This window comes from Chelon labrosus (genome assembly GCF_963514085.1).
Source record: "Chelon labrosus genome assembly, chromosome: 1".
Taxonomy (NCBI): Eukaryota; Metazoa; Chordata; class Actinopteri; order Mugiliformes; family Mugilidae; genus Chelon; species Chelon labrosus.
In genome coordinates this window covers 36,000,638-36,017,363 of record NC_140337.1, presented here as the reverse complement: position 1 = coordinate 36,017,363, position 16,726 = coordinate 36,000,638, and the positions used below count along the sequence as shown (strand labels likewise).

The following is a 16,726-nucleotide window of genomic DNA, read 5'->3' as shown; positions in this document are numbered from 1 at the left end:
ATTACTCAGAGTCAAAGCTTTCAGTCAACATCTCTCAGAGAAAAGACATTAAATGAATCATATTGTTTCATCTGAACCCTCCCAGCTCGTCTGACTGTGAGTCCCAGCAGCTCTCAGTTCTTTAAAGGAGACTCTGTGTCTCTGAGCTGTGAGGAGGACGACAGCTCTGCTGGATGGACTCTGAGGAGAAACACCACCACAGGACAGAGGACTCAGTGTGGAGCTGACTGGGGAGAACCAGCTGGTTCTTCCTGTAACATCAGCTACACTCTCTCATCAGACAGTGGAGTTTACTGGTGTGAGTCCAGAGAGGGAGCAACCAGTAACAGCATCAAGATCACTGTCTCTGGTAAGCTCAGACTGTGGAGTTAGTATTGATGAAGCTTCCTTATGCACCGTAATCTCTGGTAATAAATAAAGACATTGGTAAAAGAGGATTCATGTAACTTAACCACACACGGCTCCTCATACAACAACATGACCACATCAATAATCAACCACATGCTGAGACGTTATTTAATGACAGAATCACATTAAATACTTTCATTTGTTATTTTCTACTAAATCTATTATTTTGTTAGTTAACAGCTACAAACACAGAATCTTTTAAAATGCTCTCATTACTAATGAACAGACATCACTTACAGTGCTGATCATTTATCATAGTGGTCATGTGTTCTCTCTGAATGAATGAGTTCAACTCCTCTGACAGAGCAGCCCTGTTGACTATAGGAGGTCTTTAATGGACTCAGGACTCACTGTGTTCATGTAAGGTCTGAACAGGCCCTAGATCCTAGACATGAGGATGTACTGAGTAATCATTAGAAAAGAAAAAACAGGCTATCACTGATTTTAGTTTCCACATTTATGTATAAAATAAAAACGTCTCTGTGAATAGCTTTGTATTTTACATGAATACATCAACATGTGTATTATTTGAATACCTTAGTACTGAATGTACAATAGCAAGGTATGTTTGTCCTGTGTGGGCGTGTCTCCTGGAGGAGAGGGGCGGGGTTACAGGACAGGGGTAGTGGTCAAAACGGTTCCCTGTGAACAGGCCTGTTTAACACAGACACTGAGAATTTAACAGAGATTCTATCAAGTCATGATAGAAACATATCAACTTGAGGAAATGGACATCTGATGTCCCCTTTAAAGCTTTCAGTAAGTTAGTGTCGTGCTTTTCAGGGAGAGGTAGGACCCAAATGCTGGACACTATACGATGAGGCTGGAGTAGACAAAAACTGAATTTAATGAAACAAAAGGAAAGCACTGCTGAGACGGCAGGAGAACCAAACAATAATAAAAAAAAAATCAAAACTTTCAAAAAGACAAAAACCTAACATCACAAGAATAGAGACAGAAAACAATAGAAACACAGAGAAACAGTAGAAAACAGTATGACACGACAGAGGACAAAGGGAAAAGTAGGACTATATATACACACAGACAAGAGCAGAGGAGACAATCACAAAGGCAGGAAGAGACCCAAGACAGGAAACCAAGAACTTAACAAAATAAAACAGGAAACTGAAAAACATGAAACATGAACCAAACTCAAAACATGAACACAGGAATAAAAAAAAACAGAACATGACAGTTAGAGATGAATAGATAGTTTCATGTTTTTATTAGTTTTGACAACAATAGAATTAATCACTGTTGATTCATCTGAACCCTCCCAGCTCGTCTGACTGTGAGTCCCAGCAGCTCTCAGGTCTTTAAAGGACAATCTTTGTCTCTGAGCTGTGAGGAGGACGACAGCTCTGCTGGATGGACTCTGAGGAGAAACACCACCACAGGACAGAGGACTCAGTGTAAGGACTGGGGAAAACCAGCTGGTTCTTCCTGTACCATGAGTGGTGCTTCCACTAGGGACAGTGGAGTTTACTGGTGTGAGTCCAGAGAGGGAGCAACCAGTAACAGCATCAACCTCACTGTCTCTGGTAAGCTCAGACTGTGGAGTTAGTATTGATGAAGCTGTGTGGAAATGGATGAAATGCTGTAGTTTGTCTCTGTGTTGAGGTGGACCAGTGATCCTGCAGAGTCCTGTCCTCCGTGTGATGGAGGGAGATGACGTCACTCTGCTCTGTAAAACAAAGACCACTCCCTCCATCCTCTCAGCTGCTTTCTATAAGGATGGCTCCTTCATCAGGGCTGAGTCTACAGGTCACATGACCATCCACCATGTTACCAGGTCTGATGAAGGCCTCTACAAGTGTAACATCAGGGGTCATGGAGAGTCTCCATCCAGCTGGATCACTGTCACAGGTGAGGAGGTCAGAGATGATTCTTCAGCAGCTTTCAACATTCACAATGAGACAATCAGTTCATTATTAGCTTTGCTTCATTCTAGGGAAACCCACCACCACACCTCCTCCTACATCCACACCTCCTCCTACATCCACACCTCCTGGTTCCTCTCCACTCCTCCCTGTGTTGTTGTCTCTTTCTTCTCTCTGTTCTCTGGTTCTTCTGGTTCTTCTGGTTCTCCTGGTGAGACGATGTGTTCGTAGGAAACCTGAAGGTGAGACACAGACTTCCACATTTCTTTTTTATCTTTCATTAAATGTTCATTAAGATTAATTTCCATTAAATTCTATTGTTGTTCATTTTGGTTCATTTCAGCTGTTGGAGGAAACGTCCCAGAAGACATCACGTACAGTGACGTCAAAATATCACGGAACAAGAAACAGCCAATGAGACGGAGCAAAGGTAGAGTTGTTATTATTCTGTTTTTTTGGCTTGTGAAGATCTGAAGTAACAAAGCACTCACTCATTTGATGAGATCAGATACGACATGAGTTTCCTCCCGGGTCATTATTTTAAAACTAGCTTTAGCCTGGCAGCAACACAACTGCCCTTTTTATTATTTTGAACTATCCAGTTATTAAAAAAAAAGATTTTAGCCTGAAACGTGTCTTTAAATTCAGTTTAATCTCAATTAATTCCCATTTAAACCTGGATTATTGTAGGATCAAATGTGGTTACAAGCAATAATTACAATTAGAATGATTAATCTCTTAATAATTACAGGACACCACTGTAGTTACAGCAGTACTTCTGAAATAGTGGGGCGCGCCTGAAGTGTTAGGGGGGCATGAGAGGCAGGGGGGACTTTCATTGTTAGAGTCTTTTATTCATGCTTGAACAATAAACAAGCCTCCAGTCACTAGGTTGGGTACTTACCTATCGTTGAGGGGGGGACTGTTTTGTCCCTGTCCTCTTTCACTATGAATGGTGGGACAAAACAGGGACAAAACTCTACAAGTCCAGCTGCCTTTTTTAAAACGTTTTTTTTGTTGTTTTATATCACATGATATCCCAGTGAATCAATAGCACTTTTTTTCTGTTTTGAGAATCACACAGACTGAACAGTCCTGTTTAAAAGTTACGAACTGAGTTAATAAACTGACCTTGGAAATCGTTTCAAGTTGTTGCAGATGTTATCTCAGCTCATTTTATTCATCTATTTTGATAATAACGTGATTTTATGCAGAATGTTGGTGCCAGATAAATAAATATTATCACGTTCTCAATAGTATTTCAATGAAAAAAATGTGTGGCATGACAGAAAATAATTGAGAACCACTGTAGTTACAGGGACCGATAGGGAAATATTCATTTGAAAATCCGGTTAATAGCTAAATTAGAATCAAAATTACAGATCAGTGGTGAAGTTGAAGGATTTATAGTTCTAAATGAACTTTATTGTCACTGCACTGTAATGAAGCGCAGTTCGTTACTTGTCAATAATGCACATGGGTAACGGTATTTCCTTGCACAACAACTTGAGCTACTGAAATAATTGCACATTGCACTTTAGTCACGATAGCACTTTATTTACATTTTGCACATTGCTTATTTGCATATTTTTACAGATATTTAAATAGATTTATTTATTGAATAATTAATGAGCTTTTAAGGCACCTCGTGACCACGGTTGATTGCATGCCGTCGGGCAGGTGCGGGAGCAGAAAGAAAAAGATATAAGACAAAACCAGGGGAAGCACCTGTTTGCTTTGTTTCCGAAAAGGTGAAACAAGTTTACTTGTTGTGTAACTGCATCCAATTAATGTTAACGTTGTCGTAGTCCAGACAGCATGCAGTTTGTCAGTTGCCGATGTTTGTATGCTGAAGTTTGCCAACCAGGCTGCATGCTGTTACAAGTAAAGACCATTATGGGCCAGCTAACGTTAGTTGTCAACATTAACCAGTTTCAGAAATCTTATCAGTGACTTTGCAACAAAAAGACCTGTCAATGGGCATTTACTGGGATGTAAATTACATCTTACATCTCGTGTAAGTCTTTAGCAAGGCTAAAGGCTAAAGGCTCTTTTTCTGCAAGCTGAAGAACAATTTTATTGAAAGATTAGATAATTTATTTGAGTTGATTCTCTGTGTACAGTTGCTCCTGTTCAAGAATAAATGTTTTTAAATCAAAATGTGTCATGGATCAAAACACTGATGTAGCCTAATGTTTATGGGTGTTTGAGCACAAGTAGGCCAAATGCATCAATTCAGGTGGTGAATGAAAGAACCAGTCATCAATATAATCTGATCTGATTTTAGCTTAAAACACTACTTATGCTTGTTTATTCATAAATATTTTTATTTTTTTGCTTGTGCGCTTCATGCACTGACATTAAGAGTGTACTGGGCCCAGAATTTGGTGCTACGCCCTTGGACCTGTCTACTGGTGGTTACATTGTCTATGTATGCTATCACAGAGGAGGTGTAGGCCTCAATGTCTGGTTGTTCAAAGAGCTCCCACACAGTGTCCTCAAAACAGTCTTACAAAGACAAAGTAGCCTCCTCAGTCCAACACCACACTGTCCTGTATTGTGGTTTTGATCTGCAGATGAGGGCTGAGAAGCTGGTGTTAAGAACAGGGATAGATGGTCTGAATGTCCAAGGTGTGGGGAGGGTCAGGCTTGCTGGTGTAGACTTGGTCAAGTGTTCTGCCTTTCCTTGGATTGATGTCTACATTTTTATAAAATCTGAGAAGTACCGTCTTCAGACTGGTGTGATTGAAGTGACCAGCTACAATAAAGAAGACATCAGGGTGTTTGTCTTGTTGTCTGCTGATGCTAATATATAGCCTGTTTATTGCTATGTTAGCATTAGCTCTCTGGTGAACAACAGTGACAAACACAGCGGTGGTTTCCCTGTTCAGATGGAAAGGCCTGCACACTGAAATTCTAGGTCTGGACAACAGTGTCTGTACATCAGCTGTTGCTGATGTAGGCACACCCCCCCTCCTCTTTTCCTACCGGAGTCTGATGCACAGTTGAGTCTGGGATGTTTTCATGCAGACAGATCTCTGTTATCACTTTTATGCAGCTGTCCATCTGGTGGTTGACAATCCGTAATTTGGTTTCGTCCATTTTATTAACCGGGAGCGGGCGTTGGTGGGAAAAACACTGGAGGAGTGAGGAGCCGCGGCCAGCTTGGCTCAGATGCCGGATTTTCGATGTCGTTCCGTTTCAGTTTGTCTTTGTCGACATATTATATTGGGAATGAATCGAACCCTTCCAGAGTCATTTTGTTATGAGTTCGTCTCTAGAAACAGCTGTCATGGAAACAACATGGACTGTCAACAGCTATAATTTCATTCATATCTAAGTCTCAGAATATAAACATCTGATGTATCTGACCAACTAAAGCTTCGACTGATTTAAATGAAGATCAACCAGAGTCCAGCTGCTGTTGATGGACTTTAATGCAGGTCAGTGTGTGATGGACTCAGTGTCACATTGTGATGAACTGATGTGTAGTTAGTGTTTAACTCTGAGCTCTGGTCCACACTCAGTAGTTGTTAGTAGGATCCATCCATCACTGGTTTGTTGTGAGGATGGAATTAGACTTTGTGAAACCATGAGAGAATAAAGAGACAGACTGATGAGAACAGAGATCCTCTGCTGGGAGTTTTCAGCCTCTCAAACTGTCTCTTGATCCAATTATTAATGTAGAACTTTAGAACTCTGCATGTAAAACCACAGCAGCAACTTCCTCCTGCTGACTGCACTGAACTGTAGTCTGATCAGATGGTGTGATAGTGTCACTTCTCAGTATAGTGTGGTCTCCTTTGGCTGCTCTTAGTGTGTACATTGTGTGAGTTTTGTGTCTTGTTGTGAGATGTGTCAGCTTTTACAAATAGCAGCAAACTGTTTGTGGTCGTCCACTTCTCTGTTTCTCAAACATTTCCACCAGAGGTGTTAAGAAGAGAAAAAAACTGTAAAAAGCTGCTGCTGTAAATATGCTGACAGTAATGATGCAGTTTAATAAAGAAAGAGGAACAAATGAACACAAGAAGAGTTTGGAGCTAAGAATCTGTTGGTGATTAGACTCTGATGATGAGAATCAACTTCTCAGAGCAATGTCCCAAATGGAGGAAGGAGTCTAGACGTCAGTGGTGGAGCAGAGTTAATAGATCTCTGGAAAGATCTCAGATGAATCTGAAGGAAAGAGTTTGGTTCCTGAATCTTCCTGGTCTCTGTTTCTAGTCCCAGTAATATTGACCAATCATGTTTGAGCAGGCTTTGGTTCCATGCAGGTAAACAGATGATACCTGGTGTGTTCCCAGACACCAGATCACTGGTGGAAACTACAGCTGAGACTCTCTGGACATCCAGAAGGATGAGGTGGTGATGGAGAGGATTCAAACATATTTAATGAACAGAGAGACAGAAAGATCATTGGACAGTTTAGAGATGATGAGACTGATTTTAACAGCATGAGACAAAGAAGATAGAGAAGCAGGAACAGCACACATTCAATAAAGTCTCAACACCAGGAACACATCATCCTGACTGAACACAGAAGGTTCATTGATGGAACTCTTGTGTGTTTTATTTTCCAGACAGTGATCCAGCTGCAGAGAACGTCACTTATGGACAAATAGCCACCAGACCAAAAAGGACCAGAGGTACAGCTGCTCTTTACTTTCAACTGTGGACACAGCTTCTAAGCTAAGCTAAGCTAAGCTAAGCATGTCCTGATGTGAAATATAATGATCTGACCTTTACCACAATGAAAGAGAACAAAAAATCATCACTTCTTGTGAAAGTGATGATTCATTCATTTAAAGAGATCAAAGTGGAATGATGTCAGGATGTTCAAATCTATTTGAGTCTCATCTTGACGTGATGTCTAATGATACAACTCTGTTATCAATCTCCTTATCATTAAATATACTGTATCTGTCTTTTGTTTATCATTACATTTATAAATTATAATTTGAAACATACCCCCCCAGACCAGTGACAGCTGGGATAGGCTCCATCAGACCCCCGCGACCCTTAACAAGAATAAACGGGTATAGAAGATGAATGAATGAATGATGTCAGGATGTTCAACATGGCAGCAGGTTGATGTGTAATACTACTGATGGACACTGGGGGCAGCCTTCATTAGACTCCAGGGCCCGTATTCCTAAAGATTCTAAGAATCCTCTCAGAGAGCTCCTATCTTAGCCTAAACATTCCTAGCTAGGAGTCTTAGCTTAGGAGTGATTCCAGAAAATTCTTAGAGAACTTTTAGCAAGAAATGGACAGAAACTCTTATCTTAGTGAGGAGGTGTGGTTGACCCCGTTGCTAGGTATGAGTCATCATTTCAAGAGGTGTGATTGGTTGATCCTAAAAGCTAGATAAAAATACAGACTACGTTATAACGAGGGACTACTGTATCACCGGAAATGAAAGTCATCACAACACTGAGGTATTTAGCAACAGGATAAATGCAACAGTGCAGCAGTGATGACTTGGGGCCAAATCTACGTCTTAAACACTTTTATTCTCACTGACCAGTTCAGTCAGAATCAAACACTGTTCCTCTTCAGTTGGGTTTCCTACTTCATTTCTTCTCCACTGCTGTTCGGTTTTTGGAAGATTTGAACATCAACCAACACTGCTTCTTCTAGGCCGGTTAGCAATCACAGAAATTGATGAAAGCTGAGCCATTTTACTCTTGTTAATACCAAATAGGTGAAGTGCAAAATGTTACCAGTGTGGTAAATGAATGAAAGCAAATAAATAGAACTATCAGCATGTGAATACTGTGGTAGTGGCCTGAGTTTAATCACACATTTTATAGGATACTTTTTCAAGTATAGCGTACTATTTATTTATTTTTATGTAAAGTATTATTTATAATTATACAGTCTTCATAGAGATTAGATTCTGTTATTAAGTCTATTAATTTGACGTCTATTCTAGGCCAATTATCACCAAAAGTGTATTTTTATCTAGCTTCTAGGATTAACCAATCACACCTCTTGAAATGATGACTCATACCTAGCAACGGGGTCAACCACACCTCCTCACTAAGATAAGAGTTTCTGTCCATTCCTTGATCAGAGTTCTCTAAGAATTTTCTGGAATCACTCCTAAGCTAAGACTCCTAGCTAGGAATGTTTAGGCAAAGATAGGAGCTCTCTGAGAGGATTCTTAGAATCTTTAGGAATACAGGCCCTGGAGTTTTTTCCAGCAGTCAGGTCTCAGAGAGAGTTCCAGTGTGTTGTGGCTGAGCTTGCCTTCACTGACATGGTGTTTTGTAGGGAGTGCATTGAGTGTAAGGGGTTCAGAGGTCGTCACTCCTCTCTGTCTGTATCTCTAGGAGGAGTTCTAACATATTTCCATTGTCTAAGTTTGTCTAAGGCTGCACCACCTTCATAAGTGATTATTATTAATTATTCAAAATAAAAAGCTTCTCATTGTTTCCAGTGAGGTAAAACCCAAAGACACTCAGTTTACTGTCTTATATAACAGCATTAAATCTGCACATGTCAGACAATACTTGTCATTTATTTGACTTTGATTGTTCACCTGATCAATGACTTCATGTTTTCAGCTCAGTGGCTTCCAGGTTGTGTCTTGATGTTTGTCTTCTTGTCATTTTCTTGGACAGTTCAAAACACAACTAAAGTGCAGAGAGTGTCTTTGTGGAAGCATCAGGATTGTAACTGTGTGTTTTACAGATGATCCAGTTCAGACTAACTTAACCAGACTGGATCTGAGGCCTCTTTTGAATCTGTGTTAGAAAACCTGGAATCCTACAACTGTGTCTCATTTTGTTTTCTCTCTGTGTGTCTGTGTTCAGAGTTTTCACCAGAGTCAACAGTCGTCTACTCTTTAGTCCACCGGTCCAACCGCTGATGTCCAGCTGCTGGACTCTGACTGGTCCCCTCAGCCCCTCAGACCACAGGACAGCTCTGAAGAACATGTTCATTTGTATACAACTTCAAAATAACAGCATATTTACAACATGTACTGCAGTAATATATATTATAGTTTTCACCATCAATATATTTCTGTTTATTTCTAATGATAACATCCAGTTCTTTTATATCTCCAGTAATGTACTAACTCAATGACTCTGCTCTCGTCACCATAGCAACGGTCTGGTTTCTCTGCAGGATCAATAAACTTTGGTCTCATCTGTTGTTTTGTTCTCGTGTGGTTCTGTGGTTTTCATCAAGATGTCAGGTGGAATATTTGACTTGTTCTGTTTTGGTCATGGCTGACAGATACACACCTCTCTGTAGTGTAGAAAAGAGAAAACAAAAACCACGTATGTGTGTGTGTCTCTTCTGATCCTGGCATTAAGACTGAAGCTAAACATATTCCAGTTAAGAACATTGAGGACAGTAGTGTGAAGGTCATGTGACTGTGGTCCTATCTGTTTAGAGACACCTGGACGTTAATGTCGTCTTCAAACCCACAACCTTGTTGCTGTGAGGCATCAGTGCTAATGTTACGGGTTTCAATATGGAACTGGAGTAACAAATGATTTTTTCTTCCTTCTGGTTGCTGGGATCCACCGCTCTTAACTTCCCTGGAAAACCGAACCAATGAAGTTAGTGCGTGAAAGAACGAGCCGCCATCTTCTGCTCCGAATCTCTGTCTGTTTATTACAAACTTCCAAAATCATGGTATAGAAATAAACATTCCCTAGTGTAATCTTGTTTCATAAAGTCCATTTGTTAGTTTAAATTTGAATAAATCAATATAGTTGTCTCTGTTTTTCACACATCTGAAGGCAACATTTTCCACATACACATTCACAGAAATAACCATGTCTTTATAAAAATAAACATCACTCTTTCTTTCAAGTGCAATAATATCCAAAGAATAGATCATGTGTTTTTCACATTTAGGTATTTTTGTTCTTTAACTCAAGAAATCCACCATCATACTAATGTAATCATGTAAATCATAAACCCTCTTTGGCTCTAGATGAATATTTAAATGACTTCAGTCATAACCATGAAACATCATACACATAGGGACAACTGCTTAACTTGTAATGCATTTTTAAACACAGACCAGACATAATTACTCCTCTATAACTTCAGGATTAACTCCCTTCCTTGAACACTAACATTTCCTTCATCACATGTCATTCATAACACATCAGGATACCTCAAAACCGAAATTTAAAACATGCCAGGGAGTGAGGACACTAGCACACAGAACCACACATACAGAGTCGCAGTATACACATGCTAACTAGCCGCTAGCGCCATTGTTTTGAAAAGTCCGCACCTGCCGCTTATAAACGTAGCTCTTCAACTCGGTTACACACATCAGAAATTCAACAAACTTACCACAGCTACAATACACCACTACCCACTTCAGGAGGAAATAGTTTCTATAAGTTTTACTGGGTACCGACCTGGAAAACCGAACCAATGAAGTTAGTGCGTGAAAGAACGAGCCGCCATCTTCCGCTCCGAAACTCTGTCTGGAGGGAGAGGGAGGAGTCTCTCACCTTAGGTACCGCGGTGTAACGATACCCGCACTTTGGTTCCACCTGATTACTTCCTTCCTACATTAATACTGATCTTGGCCGCGTTTCCCAAATGCGATCGTCCTTAAGGACTTAAGAAGGCTCCTAAGAAGGGTTCGGCTAAGAAGGAGCGCTAAGATACGGGTGTTTCCCAGAAGCGTTCTTAACTGCCTTCTTAGGAGAACCTTAAGATCAAGCCTAAGAAGCTTCTTAAGAAGCTCTTAACGGGAGCTGTCAACCGCGGTGGTGCTGAAACTGAATCAATCGATGCCAGGCTAATCGATCACCCACTCCTTTATGTGCGCTGAGCGCAGCGTCTCTCCTGCTCAAACAAAGTGTTTGCACGTGGATATAGCATTAAGTTAATTTTTGTTTTAAGTGTGTGTATGCCATCAGGTGTATCCAAGTAGTAATCAAGCCCATTAGCGCATACCCCCATGAATATTGGCACACACATGTGAGAATGGATGAAACTGGCAGCAAAAAGAGCAAGCGGGCACCGTCGTTTACCGCGGAGGAGATGGGCGTCCTAGTGGACGAGGTGTGGCAGCACCGTGAGGTTTTGTTTGGAGGAACAAAAGGGAAAAAAAAAACATCACGGTGAAGAACTGTATATGGCAGGCTATAGCGGAGAAGATGTCCCCCTCCAGCCCATGTGGCCTGCGTGACTGGGGTGCTGTCAGAAAGAAGTGGCAGGAGTTTCAGAGCCTGACCAAAAAGAAGAGTGCCAAGGTGAGAAGGGAAGCCATGGGCACGGGTGGTGGAGCACCGGGTGGGACGACCCTCACTCCCGATGAAGAGAAAGTCTTCTCCATCATAGGGAAGACGGCCTCTGAAGGCATCACAGGGGGCATCGACGTTGAGGGGGACGAGGGCTTCTCAGAAAGTGAGGAAGAGGAGCCATCCGGGAGCGGAGTAGGGGCGTGCACGCCCACAGGAGAGGACGACCCCACACAGCCGTGCCCTGTCCCCGCACAACCGTGCCCTGTCCCCGTGCGCCAACCAGCACGGCCCAGTGTCCGCATGCGGGGAGGCTTAACCAGGCGGCCTGCAATAACCACCTGCACCTGCAGCGAGACGCTGGTGCGCCTGGAGAGGGAGAAGCTGGTGGTGCTGCGGGGGATAGAGGACCAGCTCCTGAGACAAACTGCTCTCCAGGAAGAGATGGTCCGGATGAAGCAGGAGAGGTTGGAGCTGCACCGGAGACAGCTGGCGCTGTCCGAGGCACAGTTCAACCGTCCCTCCATCTCCGTTCCAATCATCCTTCCCCAGGATTCAGGTACGGGACAGTTCTATTTTGTTTTATTAGCATTACGCAATGTATCCCATTCAATTTCATTAATCAATCCCCCTTCATTGCAGGTGATGCAGACGCCCAGACGGCCCAGTGAAGCCGGAGACGCCACCCCTCCTCCCCCATTATGCTTTCAATAAACTTTGGTTTCCTTTTCAACCATGTATTGTGTGTATCATTTTGCATTGAAATGAGTATTAAACCTAGCAACAAAAAGTCCGAGGCAATTTGTAATTTCAAGTAATTTATCTAAGCGTAGGTTCATGACGTGTGCGTAATGTGCGCCCTGACGCACATAAACATTTATATAAACCGTCTGGCTCCGCGCTCGGCGACGCTGTTGATTAGCAGCGAGAATGTGCTGTATTGCAGCCATGGTTTCTCACACACGCGGACTTTGTCAACGCCTTTATATAGAGTAGCAGGTGAAGCCTCTCTGGATTAGGTTCAGCTGAGTTCAATTACATCTGTTTCCTTGATATCTGTGAAATGCCACAGGGTGGTTGATGTTTTTTATGTGTAAACTCATATGCAGATGTGTGGAAAACTTAAACTTGTACTTCAATAATATATTTTTTTTCCTTCTCTACTATTAGCCTATGTTTCTTGCGCCAGTGCTCCACAGGTATGAGTGCATTTCAACATTAAACATTGTTTTATTATTTCAAAAAGTGGAGGATATAAATTTCCCTGACGCAGCTTGATCACTGTAGCCTAGAAATCTAGACGCCCCTGGTGGCAGGCTATGATCACTGAGCATTTGATCGCTAAGAAGGCTGTTAAGAGTGGGTCAGATCGATCTTACGTTTCCTTCTTAGTGAAAGATCTTCTTAAGCTAAGAGCGACTCTGGGAAACGCGTTCTTCTTTCACAGCGTTCTTAAGAGCGCTCCAAAGAAGATCTTAGCGCTAAGAGCTTCTTAACTCGTTTGGGAAACGCGGCCCTTATCAATAAAATGTTGAAATTATGTTAAACACTGAGCTGGTTATTGCCGACAGTAAAAAGAACTCTGTGTAGAATAATACTCATGTAAATAATGAATTTTCTCTTATGCTGTGTGTAAAGTCAATCAGAGACTGACTGCAGCTCCTTCAGTCTGTTACTGGTTCTTTGAGCCGTGAAAGCTTTAAGCTCCAATCAGCTCCTTCTGAACAAACATCAGTAATAAACCTGATCACATGGAGCTTCATTAACTTCACTAGACGTTTAGGTGACTCATGTATTCTAGAGAAACTCAACCACATGTATTTATCTGGTTAATGGTTAATGGTTAATGGTTAATGGTTTCTTTCAGGGTGGCACAGTGGCAAGGTGGTTAGCACTGATGCCTCACAACAAGAAGGTCACCGGTTCGAATCCATGGGCCGGCTGGCCTTTCTGTGTGTAGTCTGCATGTTCTCCCTGTGTCTGCGTGGGTTCTCTCCAGGTTCTCCAGCTTCCTCCCACCATCCAAAGACATGCTGGTTAGGTTCATTGGTGATTCTAAATTGGACATAGGTGTGCATGTGAGTGTGAATGGTTGTCTGTCTCTGTGTTGGCCCTGTGATGGACTGGCGACCTGTCCAGGGTGTACCCCCGCCTCTCACCCGATGACAGCTGGGATAGGCTCCAGCAGACCCCCGTGACCCTTAACAGGATTAAATGGGTATAGAAGATGAATGAATGAATGGTTTCTTTCAGGGAGATCATTGGAGCTCAGAGCTTCCACAGGGACTGTTTAAGGTGACTAATAGATCTGTTATCAATCAGATTACAAGTTTATTTCCAGTTTTATTTCCAATCTTTCTGTGCTGGCTAACATTCTTGAAACTCTTGAGCCACCAGTAGATTTAGTGAGAGTCAAGTTCCACATTTCTAAATGAATAAACAGATCTAAAATAGAAATAGACGTCTTGTGATTTTTTCTGCCTCTGCTGCTTCTTTCAATGATGAAGTTTTGTTTTTGAAAAGCGACTTTTCAGATGCAGATGAGGTTCTCCTGTTGCAGTTTGACCTCCAGTGTGTACTGTGCTACGACACACTAGGAGTTTCCTGACTGTGATGAAGGCTGCATCAACAGACAAGTTCTGAGGGAACAGCTTCTACATTCATCTGTGCAGGTGAGCCTTAGGCCACGTTTACATGTACGAATGTAACCGGTGTAATCTTGCGTTGTGTTTTTCGTTTTTTATATCTTATTATTTTTATGAAGGAGAGAGACGTAGCGATGTCCTTTCAATTGTCTTTATTCTGACAACAAAGATGAAATAAAACAAACAGCTGATTAGCTCGATCTCCCTCAAGCAAGCCCCTAAAATGTGGATATGACACAGATTACAACAACATTAACCCATTAAACGAGGCCCAGTAAGGCATGAAACAATGGGGTTCCCCGAAAAAGGAACACAGGGAACACAGGCTAACTGAAGTTCCGCCCGAGGAGAAGTAGCTCACAATTAGCAGGTATGTTAAACAAACAAAAAAAATAAATACATTTTGTGCAATTTAACAAGAAACATAACCCCTGTTACACGAAAACGATCTTTTCCCTCTCCGTTTTCGATGGCATCGTTTCAAGAAATATCTGCGTCCACACAGATCCATTTCACCACGACTGAAAATGCTACTTCATATTCCAGGCCTATAGGTGGCGCTGTTTCAGTTTCAGAAATTCACCAAAAACGGAGAGGAAGAGGCGGAGCATGCGCATAAAGCTTGAGCGCTGTTTACAAATCGGCTTTAGAAGAAACCAAACTCAAGGAGAAATGATATTTTGCCCTGGTAACCCTAATAGGCTCAATATCTTCTCCAGCAGGAAAACTAGCATGTAGTCCGCAATTGTTGTTGATGTTGTTATGAGACGTCTCGCAGGATATAAGAGGTGGAAGGCTCGAGGGGTGTGACGATGACATCATCGTTTTCTCCGAACCCCGTTTCTCCCAGTTGACACGGCAACGCATAACCGGCGTTATCAGAAATCTCCACTTTGGCCGGAGTTTTTAGAAATAATCGTTTTCTGTGATAAAAGCGGGGTTTTCGTGTAAATGAGAGGTCAAACCGCAGGGAAATATCTGCGTTTTCCCTTCGTGTAAACGGGGCCTTAGGTTGTGGGTTGGGAGGCTGTTATTCTGTGTTGTAAGAGCCTGGGAGGTGGAGCTACAGTCTCATCACAGATGCAGCACACCTGAGGAAGCTGCAGTGGGAGGCCATAAAGCAGGCCTTGGTTCATTAATCTACGGTGGCTGAGTTTGGTTGGTTGAGTTTCTGTGCTGGAGTTTTTTTTGTTTGTTTTGGTCAGTGGTGCAAAGGCTAGGCAGAGAGCACTAGTGCTGTCTTGTGTGGGGCTGGAGACAGTTTTGGAAAGTAGAGGCCATTGTGACAGAGTGGATTGAAGATCACGTGAGGGTGGCTGTGGCTCAGTAGGTAAAGCGGGTTGTCCACGAACCAGAGGGTTAGCGGTTCAATTCCCGGAACGTGCCACATGCTGAAGTGTCCTTGAGCTGAACCCCCAGTTGCTCCCAGTGCGTGGTGTGTGAATATGTGTATGCTTGTGTGAACAAATGGGTAGATGTGTCTGAGGACTGTAAAGTGCTTTGAGTGCCAATAGGTAGAAAAGCGCTATATAAAAGCAAGGCCATCACCAGAGGCTATTTACTGTTTACCATTGTTTGGAGTGCATATGTAGTCTTGGAGCTTTACCTTACAGGATGAAGGAACGTTTCCGTTTGTAAATCTGTGCAGTGTTGCAGTGAAAGCAGATAGTGGAGGTCTCGGGGGCATGCCCCTGGATTCGAGGGGGTTGCTGTTTGCGCAGTTGCCTTTTTTGAGATTGGTGTTTTTTCAACTAAAATTCAGTTATGTATGTGTAGAAATGACAATTTTACATGGTGAAAAGTCACCATGTTATGACCTGGCTCAAGTGGCCACAACAAAAAGGAGACACACCACGTCAGTTGCCGAAAAAAGTAACAATTATTTATTTATTCAAATACTTAACAAAGGTCCGCTTGGGAACCACACCGAAGGCACCTGTGGGAGGGAAACAGACATCAGTTAGTAAGTCAGTCTGGGAGACCGTGATCCCTCACACTCTCTTTTTAACTGAGAGAGTGGTGGCAGCCAAAGACTACTGGACACTGGGAACAGGTGCCCCGAGTTAGCCTCAGAGAATGAAACCACACCCACACATGCCCACAGGGGCACTCCCCCCCCCCCCAATTAGGTATCTCCAGGCCCACCAACCACAACAACAGAACACAAAGTACCACGCTGTCACAACTGTAGCCCACAAGCAAGCTAGGTGATGCCCAACTGGAGGATGATGGTACTGCAATCTGATTGTCTAACATGCACTGGACTTCAGACTCTAGTAACCTGCAATTGTCTCCTGGACAACGATCAAATTGCTGCTTGAGAGGAAGGGTGTCTCCCACATCAGTATCATGCTCGATAAGATTGGTTTGTGAAGGGACATCACCAAACAGTACCAAAAACTGTCTGATCAATGTTGTCAACTCAGCTCTCTGAGATACAGTTAAATAAGCAGATTGACATGGCAGAGTTGAGACCGTTTCATCCGACAGGGAGTAGAAATCAGATAATTTTGATCTGAAACTTTGTTCTCAATGGTGTAAGGGCCAGCAAACCTGGCCTGAAACGGCG

At 42.4% G+C, this 16,726-nt stretch overlaps 2 protein-coding genes across 2 annotated transcripts in view; both read left to right on the top strand.

The window, feature by feature from the left end:
* The window catches only part of LOC311492916 (uncharacterized protein), a gene marked incomplete at both ends in the record, with an annotated part of 225,698 nt that extends 216,539 nt beyond the window's left edge, over window positions 1-9,159 (top strand). Inside the window, 4 exons of the mRNA XM_084551361.1 lie at window positions 2,360-2,530; window positions 2,632-2,718; window positions 6,866-6,931; window positions 9,104-9,159. Coding sequence (XP_084407487.1) covers window positions 2,360-2,530; window positions 2,632-2,718; window positions 6,866-6,931; window positions 9,104-9,159 — 380 coding nt within the window. The remainder of the gene's footprint in view (window positions 1-2,359; window positions 2,531-2,631; window positions 2,719-6,865; window positions 6,932-9,103) is intronic.
* Window positions 9,160-11,428: 2,269 nt separating this feature from the next.
* Window positions 11,429-13,013, top strand: LOC311492905 (uncharacterized protein; the record flags this gene model as incomplete). Its single annotated transcript, XM_084551350.1, has 2 exons — window positions 11,429-12,071; window positions 12,155-13,013. 2 exons carry the CDS (start codon window positions 11,429-11,431, stop codon window positions 12,181-12,183), a joined length of 672 nt encoding a protein of 223 aa, XP_084407476.1. The 3' UTR covers window positions 12,184-13,013.
* Window positions 13,014-16,726: the final 3,713 nt, after the last annotated feature.